This window comes from Indicator indicator, chromosome 37, assembly GCF_027791375.1.
Source record: "Indicator indicator isolate 239-I01 chromosome 37, UM_Iind_1.1, whole genome shotgun sequence".
NCBI classification, from domain to species: domain Eukaryota; kingdom Metazoa; phylum Chordata; class Aves; order Piciformes; family Indicatoridae; genus Indicator; species Indicator indicator.
Window position 1 is genome coordinate 3,597,088 of NC_072046.1, and position 16,920 is coordinate 3,614,007.

The 16,920-nt window shown below is 51.1% G+C and overlaps 1 protein-coding gene across 1 annotated transcript in view; it reads right to left on the bottom strand.

Annotated features, from left to right (window-relative positions):
• MYO1D (myosin ID) overlaps positions 1–16,640 on the bottom strand; it is a 233,184-nt gene extending 216,544 nt beyond the window's left edge. Inside the window, exon 1 of the mRNA XM_054396475.1 lies at positions 16,546–16,640. Coding sequence (XP_054252450.1) covers positions 16,546–16,640 — 95 coding nt within the window. The remainder of the gene's footprint in view (positions 1–16,545) is intronic.
• Between the last annotated feature and the right edge of the window lie 280 nt (positions 16,641–16,920).

The following is a 16,920-nucleotide window of genomic DNA, read 5'->3' on the forward strand; positions in this document are numbered from 1 at the left end:
TGGGGAAAATGAAGCAAAGCATTCCCAATCATTTCAAAACTCTTTGATTTGCCTTCAGTTCCCTATCAAGTTTGAGACCAGACTTAAAAAGGTTCACACAGAGCTGCTGCTTCTTGGCATTTCCTCCAAGGGCTTTAAGCTCAGCACAACTAATAAAGCTTCAGAGAATCAGCTGCCAGAGACTGGAGATGTCTAGCTCAGGAATGTCTGCATCCCTGAAAGCCAGGATGCAGCATGGCCCAAAAAAGCCAAGAGAAGAACAAAGAAAGAGATTTCTATTGTTTGCTTTGCTAGAGACATAAATGCTACGTTTGGGACAAAAAGTGAAGCATAGAATGGGTTGGGTTGGAAGGGACCTGAAAGCTCATCCAGTGCCAACCCCCTGCCATGGGCAGGGACACCTCCCACCAGCCCAGCTTGCTCAAGGCCTCATCCAGCCTGGCCTTGAACACCTCCAGGGAGGGGACATTCACAACCTCCTTGAGCAACCTGTTCCAGAGTCTCACCACCCTCACTGGAAAGAATTTCATCCTAATCTCCAGTCTCAATCTATCCTCCTCAAGCTTCAATCCATTCCCTCTTGTCCTGTCACTACAAGCCTTTGTCAAAAGTCCCTTCCTGGCTTTCTTGTAGGCCCCATTCAGGTACTGGAAGGCTTCTCTAAGGTCTCCCAAGAGGCTTCTTTTCTCCTCTTTAGAGAGTGATGCCTGCAGGCATGGCACAAACATCCTTAGCATTGTCTTCACCTACAGGGGGTCAGCACCCAAACCACACGAAGCAAAGGAACTTTCTTACTGCTACACAGCCCCAGCTCCAAAAAGGAAACCCTTGGTCACCAAGCAGCACTGTCCATGAAGTCACACATCTAACCCTCAGTCTTATTTTAGAACATCTCCCTGGTAATTTGCCTGTGCTTTTGAAAAGCAGTAATGTGGTTTGAATTAGAAGAGGTTACAGGGACATTTTTGTGGTAAATTTGGACTTTCATTTGCAAAAAAAAAAAAAAAACCCAACCAAAAACAACTCCAAAAAACCCCTCCCAGTGCTACAGGAAACCTTTCGGAAATAACATTTTTTTGTCATTGCTAAGCACTTTTCAACCAAGTTTCAGAGCTACTGTTCCAAGGAGCTGTTTACATCCAGCTGTAAAGGAGTACTGGGGTAGTTCTGGCCCTGAAGCTGAAGGAACAGCAGCACAGCATCTTTCTGAGGGGTTGAGAGGCAAACAAACGTGGGAATGTTCTCTACAGTGTGCTGGGGAAGGGCTCTTCTAAGCAAGCTCACTTCAAGTCTGGGTCTGGGACTGCTCTGGAGGCCTGAATTGTACTTACAGCTCTGGAGGCCCCTTTTATTCCTTCCCCTGGTCTTTACATGCAGCACCAAGAAGCAGGAGCAAAAAGCACCCAGAAGGAGGAGCAAAAAGCACCCAGAAGCAGGAGCAAAGCACCAAGAAGCAGGAGCAAAGCACCAAGAAGCACGAGCAAAGCACCAAGAAGCAGGAGCAAAGCACCAAGAAGCAGGAGCAAAGCTCCAAGAAGCAGGAGCAAAGCACCAAGAAGCAGGAGCAAAGCACCAAGAAGCAGGAGCAAAGCACCAAGAAGCAGGAGCAAAGCACCAAGAAGCAGGAGCAAAGCACCAAGAAGCAGGAGCAAAGCTCCAAGAAGCAGGAGCAAAGCTCCAAGAAGCACGAGAAAAGCTCCAAGAAGCAGGAGCAAAGGGCACCAAGAAGCAGGAGCAAAGCACCAAGAAGAAGGAGCAAGGCACCAAGAAGAAGGAGCAAAGGGCACCAAGCAAGTGGTAGTAAGAAATGGAAGGCACTGCTTGTAGCCTGGGAAGTTTATAAACTTGATATCCAGATGCTTTATAAACAGTGCAGGGGGAAAAGAGGCCTCCAAACAACGGGAGCTGGATTGTTCCTTTGAAGGTGAAATTTGGTTTATCATGCATTCTTGGAAACAAAACAACCCATTTAGAGGCAGCTTAGCAGTATGAATAAAAGCACAAGTTTCACTGTAAGCTTCTGGAAGATGTCTAGCAGCATGAAAGCTTCATTGTGCCCTTGATAACCACCATTTAAAGGCTCTTACAACCACCAAAGCTTTCACAGGCTGACAGGCCAGATTGTACCACCTCAGCAGAGCACAGCAGAGCTCTCCCCAGAGCAAGCCTGGCTGTTCTACAGTGGCAAAGGGGAACGTGTTGGGTTGGTTTGCTTTGCTTCCCTGGCCATGGTCAGGCAGCTTTGGCTGCCATGCAGTAAGCTGTTAAAATATGGCTGCTCATTGCTGCTTGGCTTCCTGCTCAGAACCAGCCTTTAAAGTGCTCAAGGCTCCTTTAGTTGCCTTGCTGCCAGTTTGTCCAGGGCACCACAAACCATAGAATGGTCTGGGTTGGGAGGGACCTCCAAAGGTCACCCAGTCCTCTGCAGTCAGCAGGTGTGGTGGGTTGAAAATTTGCCCCCCTCCCCCCAACATTAACTTTGCCAGGCCAGCTCAGGTGGAAGCAAATGGAAGCTGTATTTACAGGCAAAACTACAGTCTGCACTGGACATGTACAAATCTACAGGAGTTACAATAGTTACAGGGATTTACAATTAACAAACAGCACAAGGACCCCCCTGGCCAAAGGACCAGGGGAGCTGCAACAGCTTCTCCCTTCCCTGCCTCCCCCTTATCCCCCTGTACAAAAGGAACAAGGGAGAGAGAAGCAGAGATATTAGACTTAGCCAAAATAACAGTGATGCAGCCAAGGTCAGCAAAGCCAGTTAGCCTCTCCCAGAGTGAAGAAGAGAGAAGAGAGAGAGATTGTTTTGGGAACCACATCTTATGGGAGGAATTTCAGAATGATCATCATTTTCCTTTTTACACCCAAGAGTGATTTCTTTACATTTTTACTACTTTCTGCTCAAGATCTGTGAAAAATTTTAAAGGTATAGTCTACAACTACCACAGCAGGGACATCCTCAACTAGATCAGGTGGCCCTGAGCCCTGTCAAGCATCCCCCTGAATTATCTCCAGGGATGGGGCCTCAACCACCTCCCTGGGCAATTCATTGCAGTGTTCCACTACCCTCATGGTGCAGAACTTGTTCTTAACATCCAACCTAAATCTGCTCTTCTCCAGTTTGAAGCCATTGCCCTTTGTCCTATCACTGCAGGCCTTTGTAAACAGTCCCTCTGCAGCCTCCTGGAGCACCTCTCCTATGAGGACAGACTGAAAGAGTTGGGGCTGTTCAGTCTGGAGAAGAGAAGGCTCTGAGGTGACCTTCTTGTGGCCTTCCAGGATCTGAAGGGGGCTACAAGAAAGCTGGGGAGGGACTTTTTAGGATATCAGGGAGTGATAGGACTGGGGGGAATGGAATCAAGCTGGAAGTGGGGAGATTCAGACTGGATGTGAGGAAGAAGTTCTTCCCCAGGAGAGTGGTGAGAGCCTGGAATGGGTTGTGCAGGGAGGTGGTTGAGGCTCCATCCCTGGAGGTGTTTGCAGCCAGGCTGGATGAGGCTCTGGCCAGCCTGCTGTAGTGTGAGGTGTCCCTGCCCATGGCAGGGGGGTTGGAACTGGATGATCCTTGTGGTCCCTTCCAGCCCTGACTGATTCTATGATTCCTTGTAGCCCCTTCAGGTACTGCAAGGCCACTGTAAAGCCCAGCACAGTGCTCGAGGCACTGGCCAGTCTTGATGCCTACAATGGAAGGCAGATATGAAAAGGGAACCTCTCCAGGAGGTTTCAATTGGTGCTTCACAGCCTAATTAACTGGAGGGGTAACAATGTACACCTGCTCTGCATCAGAGCCTGGACACCTTTTCACCAGGAGCCCCATGATGAGCAGAGTGATGCCAAAGGTCATCAGAAGCTGCAGTGAAATGCTGCTGAGGCTGGCTGGATCTAAAGCCTGTGAGATTGCATGTGTGCAGGGGCAACACAAACACTCAGCAGAGAAGCAGTTTTGGTTGGAAGAGATCTTTAAGATCATTAGGTCAAACCATTAACCCAGCACTGCCAGGGCACCACTAACCCATGGCCCTCAGCACCACAGCTCCATGGCTTTGAAGCCCCTCCAGGGATGGGGACTCCACCACTGCCCTGGGCAGCCTGGGCCAGGCCTTGACAACCCTTTTGGGGAAGAAATTCTTCCTCATGTCCAAGTCAAACCTGATGGTTCAAGAAGGACAGGGACCTGCTGGAGAAAGTACAGCAAAGGGCTCCAGAGATGCTGAAGGGTCTGGCACATCTCAGTGATGAGGAAAGACGGAGAGAATTGGAGCTTTTGAGTCTGGAGAGGAGCAGCCTGAGGGGGGATCTCATCAATGCTTACAGGGTGGGTGGCAGGAGGATGGGGCCAAGATTTGTACAGCAGTGCCCAGGGACAGGGCAAGGAGTAAGGGGCACAAAGGTGAACATAGGAAGTTCCATCTGAACATGAGGAGGAACTTCTTTAAATTACAGGCTACAGAGCATTGGAGCAGGCTGCCCAGAGAGGTGGTGGAGTCTCCATCTCTGAAGACATTCAAAACCCAACTGGATGTGTTCCTGTGTGACCTTCTGTAGGTGAACCTGCTTTGGCAGGGGCATTGGACTCAATGATCTCCAGAGGTCCCTTCCAACCCCTACCATTCTGTGATTCTGTAAACCTCCTCTGGTGCAACTTGAAGCCATTTCCTCTTCCCCCATCACTTGTTACTTGGGAGAAGAGACCAAAACAGACCAACAGACAAACTTCAAACATGATGTTTGGAGATGGAGTTAGACACCCTACCCTAAAATGTCACCTCCTGCAGCACTTCATACCCCACATACTGCACAGTCCTGCCACAAAACTCCTCCAGTTTATCTTTCCCAGGAAGCTGCAGCAAGCCTTCAGGCTTCCCAAATTAAGTCACATTAAACTTAAATGGGAACAGATCATGATCCTATAAGCAAACTATCCTCTACCTGAGCCAGCTCAGAGAGGACAGTGTCAGGGTAAGCTCTGTCCAGACCCAGAGCTTGAGCTCCCAATGGGCATAGATCCAGTGTGGAACCAGGGAACTACCTGAAGATCAACAGGACAACAGTGTGGACAGCACAGCAAACCTGCTGCCATGGCAGAGTTTGTGTGGGCTTCATAAATGAGACTTTTAAGGAGGAGGCAGTGCCTTTGGTGACATTGATAGGGTCCAGGCCAAAAGGAGCAACTCAGGGAAAAGTCCACAAATGCTCCTCAGAGAGCTCTGCCAGTCACAGATCAGTGCTGTGGGTGAAACTGATAAACACTGGGAGGAGATAAGCTGGGCTGCTGAGCTCCACCAGGAAAGTGGCAAAGAGATGGGGAAGCAGATAAAACAGAAAGCAAAACCAATCTCTGTAGATGCACTTTGAACAAGCAAGTGCAGGAAAGGGGGAAGGCAAGGAGTGAGCCCAAAATTCAGCATGATGGTGACTGCAGATTCAGCCCTGGGTGTGGCTCAGAATTGGGTCTGATTTACTGCAGGGGATGTGAGAAGATCTGACTCCAAACCATAAAAGCAGAGAATTACTTCAGCTGGAAAAGATCCTCAAGTCCAACCATTCTCTGACTCTACCAAGCCTGGTGCTAAACCATGGCCCTCAGCACCACATCTCTGCAGCTTTAAAACACCTCCAGGGATGGGGACTCAACCACCTCCCTGGGCAGCCTGTGCCAGTGTTTGAGAAGCCTTTCAGTCGAGAAGCTTTTCCTAATGTCCAACTTAAACCTCTCCTGGTACAACCTGAGGCTGTTTCCTCTTGTTCTGTCACTTGTTCCTTGGGAGAAGAGACCAACCCCCACCTGACTCCAACCTCCTTTCTGTAGAGAACCAGCAGGTCTCCCCTCAGCCTCTGAACAACTCCAGATACCTCAGAACTGTTTGATTTAAAAGGTCTTTACATGACTCCCCCTGCTCCTGCCTCAGCTCCTCAGCTGTGCTGACCCTGCCTTACCTGCTGTCTAAACCACAGCTCAAAGGGGGTCTGCTGTGCCCTGTCAGCTTGCCCAGGCCACCTGAGAACACCACCCACCAGCTGTAAGAAATCCCAGGAACAAGGCACACCTCATTCCTAGCAAAAGAGAGAGGTTACCTCAGGAACAGTTTACTGTGCTAGATTTGAAGGAGGGGGAAAAAAAAAAAAAAAGCCATGTCAGCAGGTTACATCTCTCTAATGCCTCCCTTTTCACTCCCAAAGACAGAACATCATATCCAAGCTGCTCTTTTAGCATTTGAAAGCACCACAAGGAAAGCCCAGATCTCCTGCTGGGCTGTTTAACAGAGACAGAACCATCAGTACCTGCCAGCAGCAGTGTGAGCTGGGATCTCATCAGCTCTAACAGGATGAGAAATCTTCTTCTACAAACTGTATTTCTGCTTCTGAGAGCTGGAGATGAGCATCTGCTGAGGGACCTGCAGCTCCCTCAGCTAACACTCCCAGGCAGACCTGTGCTCAGGCATCTGTTTTCTTCTCTCCTCTCTCAGAACTTCTACATTCCATAAAAAGCTGCAGTCATGACCCAAGGACTGAGAAAGGAGAGCAAGGATGCAACTGTCAAACACCCACTGAGACCTGCACCTCCAAGAGGAATGTGGCAAAAGGGGAGATGTCCAGCTAATGGGAAAGCTTGCTCAGCCCCAAAGGAATGTGAGGGCTGGTGGAGTGGCAGAACAGTGAAACCATCTGAGGAGGTAGAGCTTTGAACAGAAGTCAGTCCAAAGGACTCTTGACTGAAGGACACCATGAGACTCACTGGAAATATTAGCTCATAGTTACTGTAGGAATGTGGCAGATCTTAAAGGCAACCTGTAGCCAGTGAGATGCAGAATCACAGAATCCTTTGGGTTGGAAGAGACCTTTAAGATCATCAGGTCCAACCATTAACCCAGCACCACCAAATCATGTCCTTCAGCACCACATCTCCATAGCTTTGAAAGCCCTCCAGGGACAGGGACTCCAGCACTGCCCTGGGCAGCCTGGGACAGGCCTCAACAACCCTCAAGGGGAAGAAATTGTTCCTCATGTCCAACCTAAATCTCCCCTGGCATAACTTGAAGCTGTCTCCTCTTCTCTTGTTGCTGATTCCTTTGGAGAAGATACCAACCCCCATCTGGCTCCAACCTCCCTTCAGGGAGCTGTAGAGAGCAATGAGGTCTCCCTCAGCCTCCTTTTCTCCAGACTGAACAACCTCAGCTCCCTCAGCTGCTCCTCTCAAGTCCTGTTCAGTTAAGTTTGCACAAGGCATTTCAAAACCAAGAAGAGGATTCTACTTCACAGGATCACAAGGAGATGTGCTGCCCATTTTGAGGATCACTTCATCAAAACCTGCTAAACAAGTGCAGAGAAGAAGCAAGGATGAAAGGAAGAAGGCCACCTAATCAGTACTGATTTTTGTAGCCAGACTTGGTGCAAATAGCAAACCCCCAAATTTATCACAAAAAGATGCAGTAAGGAACATCTCCTCCAGCTAACTCACAACAGTTCTGCTTACAGAACTGATTCTGCAGGGTTTGCTCTTTACACCTGATGCTCTGGGACTTGGAAATCCCTCCCCAGCTTGCAGCTCACTATCTGCCTACAATTAAACTTTGTTAATCTGTGCTCTGACAACTTCCACAACTGCAGCTCAGCCCTACATGGCCAATCAGGCCCAGCAGGGCTGGTGCACAGCATCACCAGGGTAAGGATTTGAACCTGTCAGGTACCCTGAGCCACTGATCTCCTTCAGAAATCTGACCTCAGATATTATTCAACACCCCTGGGTTACAATTATTAAACACCACCTCAGCCACACTGCTGTGAAAGTGCCCTCTGAGAAAAGCAGGGGTTCAGGATTCAGGGGAGGGCAGACATGGAAAATAAAATTCATACAATTACAGACTGGTTTGGGTAGGAAGGGACCCCTAAAGCTCATCCAGTCCAACCCCACTAGAGCCAGCAGGGACAGCCCCAACCACAGCAGGTTGCTCACAGCCCCAAACAACCTCCCCTGCACTGGTGCCAGCCATGGGGCAGCTCCCAGCTCTCTGCCCAGCCTGGGCCAGGCTCTCCCCACCCTCAGTGTCAAACATTTCTCCCTTCTCTCCACTCTCAATCTCCCTCTTTCACTTCCCAACCATCCCCCCTTGTCCTGTCACCTCAGGCCCTGCTCAAAACTCTGTCCCCAGCTTTCTGCTGGGCCCTTGAAGCACTGAGAGGCCACCAGAAGGTCTCCCTGGAGCCTTCTCCTCTCCAGGCTGCCCAAGCCCAACTCTCTCAGCCTGGCCTCCCAGCAGAGGGCTTCCAGCCCTGCCAGCATTGCTGTGGCCTCCTCTGGCCCTGCTGCACCAGGTCCCTGTCTGTGCTGTGCTGAGGGCTCCAGAGCTGCCCCAGCACTGCAGGGGAGGTCTCAGCAGAGCACAGCAGAGAGGCAGAATCCCCTCCCTGCCCCTGCTGCTGGGGATCAGCTCAGGAGATGATTCAGCACATACAGAGGCAGAAGTGCCTCAGGGTCACCACCTCACTCACTGCTTCATTCATGAAAGGCTGCCAGGGAACACAGAGCTCAGCTGCAGGGTCCCTGTGCTGAGGGGTGAATCCCTGCAGCAATCAGGAAGTTGGCCTTGATGCTCCCTCTTGCTCCTTGTCTCCTCAGGATCTGCTTGCTAAGGGAGACTGATGTCCTTTTCCATCTGAAGCTGGACCCTGGCCAAGCTTGTAAGTCAACTTCTGATGGACTAAGAGGAATTTTCATTCCATTCATTCCAAATCCTGACACGAGACAGCTCCCTGCAAGCTAAGCAGCTCTGAAGAAGCCAAGAAGAGCTGAAACTGCCAACAGCCAGAGCAGCAGTGAGGAGGGTCCTGCAGCACCCACAGTGGCAGGCAGACCTCACCAGGAAGGAAACAGCCTCTTCCCAGCAGCTTCTTCATTCAACCCCACAAGAACAACCCAAATATTCATAACTATTTTAAAGGAGAACATTTAAATGGCTTAAAGGCATGGAAAGCTTCTTCATTAAGCATGAATATTTCATTACCAAAAGCATGAATGAATCCAAGCAGTCACAGAATGTTTCCTCTGCCAGGATTAAAGACACTTCACTACCCAGAGTGTGAAGTCAAACCTCTCCCACCACAACTTCAGCCAAACCTATGAATGTTTAAGATGCTGCTGGAAAGATAAGGGAGTTGGTGTGCAGACTTCAGCAGGATACAGACAGTAGCTCTTGGCTCCAATGCTGTAAATCCCTGGCAGAGCAGGAATGCTGCTTGATCGATGAAGAATTAAATGCTGTCCATCATGCAGTGATTTTAGGCTGGAGAGAGGGGAGAAGTGTTTGCACTGAGGGTGGGGAGAGCCTGGCCCAGGCTGCCCAGAGAGCTGGGAGATGTCCCATCTCTACAACCATTCCAGGTGAGGTTGTTTGGGGCTCTAGTTGCAGATGTCCCTGCTGGCTGCAGTGGGGTTGGCCTGGATGAGCTTTAAAGATCCTGTTCAACCCCAAAACTTCTCTAAGATTTTAAACACTGGCAGATAGTACAGACTCAAGCACCACATCATCCAGAAGAAAAAGAGGTCTTTGTGAGTGAGACACAAAAGGCATAGCCTAGACACAACTGTCTCAGGAAAACCCCTTCAAGATATCCCTCTGCAGCACCTGCAGCCCAACTCCCTGCTTCAGTTTGCTACAACCCTTCTCTAGGACTGCAGCCTGCACCCCTCAGCAGCCACCACAAGAAACTCTCAGAGAAACAGATTTTCTCTACAGATTCTTGGTATCAAAACTCTTATTGATCCTAACAAATACTCCTTGGCTTGCAAACGTATCTACAATAAATATGAATTTAGAACTGTGGCCTTAATCAGAGAAACACAGAATGGTTTGGGATGGAAGGGACCTTCAAGCTCATCCAGTGCCATTGCCATGGGCAGGGACACCCCCCTCCAGCCCAGCTTGCTCAATGCCACATCCAGCCTGGCCTTGAGCCCCTCCAGGGAGGGGACAGCCACAGCCTCCTGGGGTTTGCACTGAGGCACAGGTGAGAAGCAGCAGAAACACCACTTTTGCCTATTTTTTAGCTAAATGCAGAGCTGTATTCTCAGTAAATGTTGCTTTAAGAGCTCAGAAATCACTGAGTGTGTGCAGGGAGCCAACAGCAAGGGCTATGAAACTGCAGTTCCTCACACCACATCCTCAGGCTCAGGCAGGCTGGGATGACCAGGAACTACCTGAGCAGCAAGGGCAGCTTTCCACACCGGGCTCTGTGCTGGAACTAGTTAAAAAAGAAAAGAGCAGCCCCAGATTCATGTTCTGATCAGCAGATCTTAGCAGCTGCTTTCAATGTCTTCCTTTCCTGCATCCTTGAATTCTTCTAACAAGCATGACAAGGTCTGTTGTGTTCCCAGGGGGGAAAATCACACAATGCTGCTGAAAAAGGAGCAACCTGCTAAAAATCAGCAGCAGATGAGTCAAGCAGCACCTGCTCATGAGTTAGATGTGAGGACAGCTCACATGGGACTGCCTCAACACTGCCCTGCCACTGGGATACAGCACAGCTGCTTACTGCCTGCCTTTCAACAGTGACTTCTACTTCCAGCTGATGAAGAGGTCTTGGCTGAGGCTCCCACATTGCCTCACTTCCCAGTGCAGAGGGGATCACCTCTCACTGTCCTGTAAAGCTTTTGAGATCTTGTGAGGAGAAGCTGCTCTGCAGTTACTCCTGAAGATATCAATCACTAAGACAGCAGAACAGGTAAAAATGAAGCTAAACTTTTGTATGTTGTAAATACCATTCTGAAAGCTGAGTTCTAATCTGTTTCTCAAGACCAATGTCAGTTGGACAGGACAGGGCAGTGAAAGGTCTTTGCAGGGTAATACAAGAAATCAGAGATAAAGAGAGTATTTCACACTGGGGAAGGATAATGGAATGGGTTGGGCTGAACAGGACCTTTAAAGCTCATCCAGTCCAACCCCCTGCAGCCAGCAGGGACAGCCCCAACCACAGCAGGTTGCTCACAGCCCCACACAACCTCCCCTGCAACCTCCCAAACAACCTCCCCAAACAACCTCCCCTGCACTGGTGCCAGCCATGGGGCAGCTCCCAGCTCTCTGCCCAGCCTGGGCCAGGCTCTCCCCACGCTCAGTGTCAAACATTTCTCCCTTCTCTCCACTCTCAATCTCCCTCTTGCACTTCCCAACCATCCCCCCTTGTCCTGTCACCTCAGGCCCTGCTCAAAACTCTGTCCCCAGCTCTCTGCTGGGCACTTGAAGCACTGAGAGGCCACCAGAAGGTCTCCCTGGAGCCTTCTCCTCTGCAGGCTGCCCAAGCCCAACTCTCTCAGCCTGGCCTCCCAGCAGAGGGCTTCCAGCCCTGCCAGCATTGCTGTGGCCTCCTCTGGCCCTGCTGCACCAGGTCCTTGTCTGTGCTGTGCTGAGGACTCCAGAGCTGCCCCAGCACTGCAGGGGAGGTCTCAGCAGAGCACAGCAGAAGGCAGAATCCCCTCCCTGCCCCTGCTGCCCACACTGCTGGGGATCAGCTCAGGACAGGCTGGGGCTGGGCTGGCAGCACTTGGTGCTGGCTCCTGTCCAGCTTTTCATAAATCTTCTTGTCCTCATCCTCACAAGGAAGAAAATTGATGATTTTATCACTTGTCATTTGCATTATGGCTTGAGGTGATGAACAATGATGTTCAATTTTGTGTTGCTCACTCAATTTCTCACCACAAGTTTCACCTACACAATTCCTGCCAAACCTCAGCAGCTCCTCAAGGCCACTGCTGCCTTTCCACAGGCACCATCTCATTCCACCTGCTGTGGAACAGGCACAGCCATGCTAAGTTCATGGAACCACAGAATGTTAGAGGTTAGAAGGGACCTCCAGAGATCGAGTCCAGGGCCCTGCCAGAGCAGGATCACCCAGAGCAGTCCACACAGGAACACATCCTGATGGATTTTGAAACTCTCCAGAGAAGGAGACTCCACAACCTCTCTGGGCAGCCTGTTTCAGTGCTCCATCACCCTCACTCTAAAGAAGTTTCTCCTCATGTTGAGATGAAACCTTCTATGTTCCAGTTTGTATCCATTGTTCCTTGGCTTATTACTGTGCACCACCCAACAGAGATTGCCCCCCTCCACTTGACACCCACCCCTCAGATATTTATAGACATTGATCAGACCCTCTCTCAGTCTTCTCAAGACTAAACAGCCCCAGGGCTCTCTGTCTCTCTTCGTAGGGGAGTTCAATGAAAGTGTTTGAAGCAGTCCAGAGCAGGTTGTCCTCCCTCAGATCACAGGCAGGTGACACCTGGACTGCTAAACACCAGCCCTTGAACACCAGTGACAGGGACCCAAGAGCTGCTTGAGAACAAAAAGATTCCCTGGTTCAAGGTATCTTTGAAGTAATTTCAGGAACTGAAATCCCAGCTGCTGCTGCAGGACTCGACCTGCCCTCAAGGGCCAGCAGGGACCTGGCTAAAGGCTCTCTGCTGAGGAGCAGGCTGCTCAAATACAGCCCTCTGCAGTAATTCACACTCAGGACCACTGCAGGAGCAATCATCTCTTAAAGCTCTGGAGGTTTGTAAAGAAACAAAATTGGCTACTGAGTGCACTCTAATTGTTCCAGTACTACTGGTTTTTTTTCTCTTCATTATTCTGATGACTAAGAACCACAACCAGATGTGGGTAGGAAGCTCTCTCAGAACGAAGGAATTCAAGGACCAGCTGACTTTTATTTACATTTAATGTGGGATACCCAGTGGCTGCTGGAGCCTCCATGAAATGACCAGCTGATGAAGACATGGCCATGAAAACGTGCTATCAGTGTGGGATCCCTGCAGAATCACCACATGAACCTATAAACAACAGGGCATGAAGCACAGGGACTGGGAAACCCCTGAATCCCAGCAAGGTGTGGGCTGGAAGGGACCTCCAGAGATCATCAAGTCTAACCCCTCTTCTAAAGCACCCACAGCAGCTTGCCCAGGATCACAACAGCCAGAGGGGGTTGGAATCCCTCCAGAGAAGGAGCCTCCACAGCCTCTCTAGGCAGCCTGCTCCAGGGCTCCAGCACCCTCACAGCAAAACAAGGAAGGCAACCCACACTGCATCCACCCAGCTGCCCAGGCAGGCCCTGCAGCTGAGACACACATGGGCCACACTCAGCCAGCCCCTGGCAGCACCACCACCTTCAAACACTCAAGTCAGGAAGAGTGCAGCTTCACCATTTCTCTTTTTCCCACTAGAGACATCCTTGGGGAAATATCCTTGCATGCACTGCCTCTGGTGTGAGTCCAGTCCCACCCACATCTGGGCTCACTTGGGAACTAAACCCAGCACAGCCCGTCTGGGGTCAGGCAGTGACCCTGAACAAAAATAGCTCTGGCAGAAAGCTGGATTTATGGAACAGGGTGGAGCCCATCCAAGTGTCAACCCAACAAGCCCAGCCCTTGGACTTAATGACAGAGCAGCAACGACCTCCCCATTCTCTGTGCCCGAGTGGCACACAGGCCACCCACACATGGGGACAGAAGACAACCTGACATCACCAACCCTGCACAGGGCACCTCCTGGGCTCTCAGCTGGGGCTGGCACAGCTACCAATGAGGCAGCAGCAGGAGTTTATTACTGCCTCCAAAGCAGGAAAAATCAGAGGCAAATGCTGCTTTGAGAGCAAAGCTGAGGCAGCAGCCCAGGGCCACAGCTCCTGCAGCAGAGTCAAATGGGGCTTTGAAGAGTTTAGCCCTGAAAAGCCACACTTTGGGTCAAGCCCAAATCAGCTTTCCCAAATATCCCACTGCAGACAAGCCTCAAGTCAGGGGATGAGAGCAGCAAGGGTAGGAAAAGTAACTACCCATTTTTTTAACAACAGATTATTCTGTCCACAGCAGACACCAAACAACCTTGAAGTGCAAAACAACTCTGCCTGCAAACTGCAGATTGGAGCCAAAAGGTCCAACTGGAGTCTGAAATTGCTGTCCCAGGAAAAGGCTTGGGTTTGAGTACCAGTGGCCATGACACATCCCTGGGGAGCCTGTTCCAGTTCCCAACCCTCACTGTGCAGAACTTCCTCCTGATGTCCAACGTAACTCTGCCCTGCTCCAGTTTCAAATCATTGTCCCTCTCCTATCCCCACAGCCCCTTCTGAGCAGTCCCTCCCCAGCCTGCCTGTAGGTCCCCTTCAGGCACTGAAATGCAGCTCTCGGGTCTCCCTGGAGCCTTCTCTTCTCCAGGCTGAACAGCCCCCAACTCCTTCAGCCTGTTTCATCAGAGAGGTGCTCCAGTCCTCTGATCATCTTTGTGACCCTCCTCTGGACCTGCTCCAGCAGCCTGATCTAGTTGGAGGTGTCCAACTGCAGAGGGGTTGGACAGGATCTCTTCCAGCCTGGTGCAATCTGTAATCTGGGACTTAAAGGGATGCTTGGCTGTGCATTGGACACAGCAGGGATGGCCAGACCTCAAGCAGCACGTTACAGGGAAAATTAAATCAAATTATGTCTCAATTGGAGGGATCCAGAAGTTCTAACTTGTCCTACTCATCCTCTTTTACATAAAATCAGCAAAGTCCAGCAGTGCAAGGCACCTCTCACTTAATTAATTTGATTCCCAAACACAGCCAACACACCTAACAACCCAAACACCTAACATCCCAAACACCTAACAACCTGTTTCCAACACTTTAGATTTCTAGCTCACAGTAACCAACAAAGAAGGACCCCAAGACCAAACTGTTGCAGGCAGGTTTCCTGCCAGTTACAGTGATTTTGGTTTTAAGCTCTACAGGTCTCACGGTGTGCAGAAATGAGGCAAATTTAAACTTTTAGAGCCACCAAAACCATACTGAAACCTGACATCTCCTCGTGCTCAAAGCTCAACTTGTTCATGTTATGTTTTTCTTAGCATTTAAACACAAATTCCCTTTCTAGCCAAATAAAAATCCAAAACATCAAAGAGAAATAGAATCAAACATGTGAGGTGTTAGTGTCTCACACTGCCAGGATCTGAGCCTGGGCCTTGCAGCAGCAGGGACCAGTACCCCCCAGCAGCCAGTTGTCTAGCACAAAGATTCCTGATCAAGCAGCAGCTGATGCAGCCAGACCTCAAGATCTACAAGACTGCATCCAGAGGAGATGCCTGAAGGGGCTTAAATTTCTCCTTCCTTGGTAGTCTTATGCCAGTCAAGGAAGCTTAGCTCACCTCTCTTCCCTTGGCTGTTGCTAGAGCTGCTGCCCTGGTGTCCCACAACTGCACAGACCTGACAAGGTACTGATTTCAGCCATCTCCAGAATCATAGAATCCTAGGATGGTTTGGGTTGCAAGGGACCTTAGAGATCAAGTTCCAACCCCACTGCCATGGGCAGGGGCACCTCTCACTAGCCCAGGCTGCTCAAGGCCCTGAATGCAGGTGCAGGAAGGAAAGATCAGTAAAACCCAAGCAAAACTGTGGACATACAGCAGCCAGCCAGTAAGTCACATTTTTATCCCAAAGGATTCTCTTTGGTAATTGTCAAATCCTTGCAGGAGCAGGGGCACAAGAGTTTATCAGGAAGAGCTCACATGAATCTTTGATAACGGAAAGTGAAAGACAGCCTCAGACTTAGGGTCCCCCACCAGCTGCCCTCTCTATCAGTGCTGCCCAGGATTGAGTTGTCCTTCGGAGAGCAAAGAGGGATGGAAATGCAGATCTCCCTGAAGCCCATCACATCCAGGAGGGAAATAAAACCATAAAGATCACAAGATATTAATGCAGCGAGTTTGCAGCAATGGACAGCTGCGAGGCTGCAGCAGCCTTGGACCTGGGGACTTTTATTGCTGACTTTTTTTTTTACCATCTTGACCAGATGTCAGCATAGGTGAGAGACCTGTTAGAGGGGAATTGTGCAAGGTGGAGGCAGAAGAAGAGGAAACAACCTGAAGTTGTACCAGGGGAGGTTTAGGTCAGACGTGAGGAACAATTTCTTCCCCTTGAGGGCTGTCAAGACCTGTCCCAGGCTGCCTAGGGCAGTGGTGGAGTCCCCATCGCTGGAGGGGGTTTCAAAGCCGTGGAGATGTGGTGCTGAGGGCCATGGGTCAGTGGTGCCCTGGGTCAGCGAATGGGCTTGATGATCTGAAAGCTCTTTCCCAACACAAACCATTCCGTGATTCGATGCCTGAAGCTGAGGAGAAATGGGACGTGCCCCAAAGGGGTGACAGAACGCCCGGAGAGACCCAAAAGCAGAGCTTGGTGCTCCCTGCCCGCACCCGTGCTCACTTCGGTACCCGTTTCACAGCAAACCTCTCTTCCTGCGGTGTCTGCCGTGCCGTGGGGCTCGCTCAGCTCGGGCGGGCAGGGGCAGGCGGAGGGGCGGCTGCCCGCGGCTCCCCCCTCAGCGCCGGATCGCTTCAACTCCCTAACCCAGCACCACGCAAACCCTTCCCCACCCCCGCTACCAACCTGACACCGAGAAGATGAAGAAGTGTCGGGACGAACCCTCACACCCCACCCCGAAGCACCCAAGAGGGAGCAGGGGTGCCCCAGCACCTTTCCCCCTCCTCACACCGAGCCGGTGCCTCCCTCCCTTCACCCTCCTCCAGGGCTCACCGCAAGCGGAGGTTAGCCATGAACTCAGGCATGGTGACGGCGTCCATCAGCACAAAGTCGGCTTTGCCGAACTCCAAGCTCTCCTGTTCCGCCATGGCGGTGACGGTGCCGGGCCGTGCCCCGAGGTTGAGGAACGGGACACGACGAAGGGGGGGGGGGTGCCCGCTCCGAGCCCGCCGGGCTCCGCCTCACCTGGGCTGAGGCGGGGCCGGCGGGCACGGAGCGGGCACCGGGGTACGGCGCCACCTAGCGTCCAGCTCGGAGAATCACAGTTAGGCTCCGCCCCGAGGCCGGCGCCAGAGGGAGGGAGCGAGCAAAGGCTCCCCCTATTGGAAGGGAGGCGTTAATGCACCGGGGGGAGCCGCACCAGTAGGG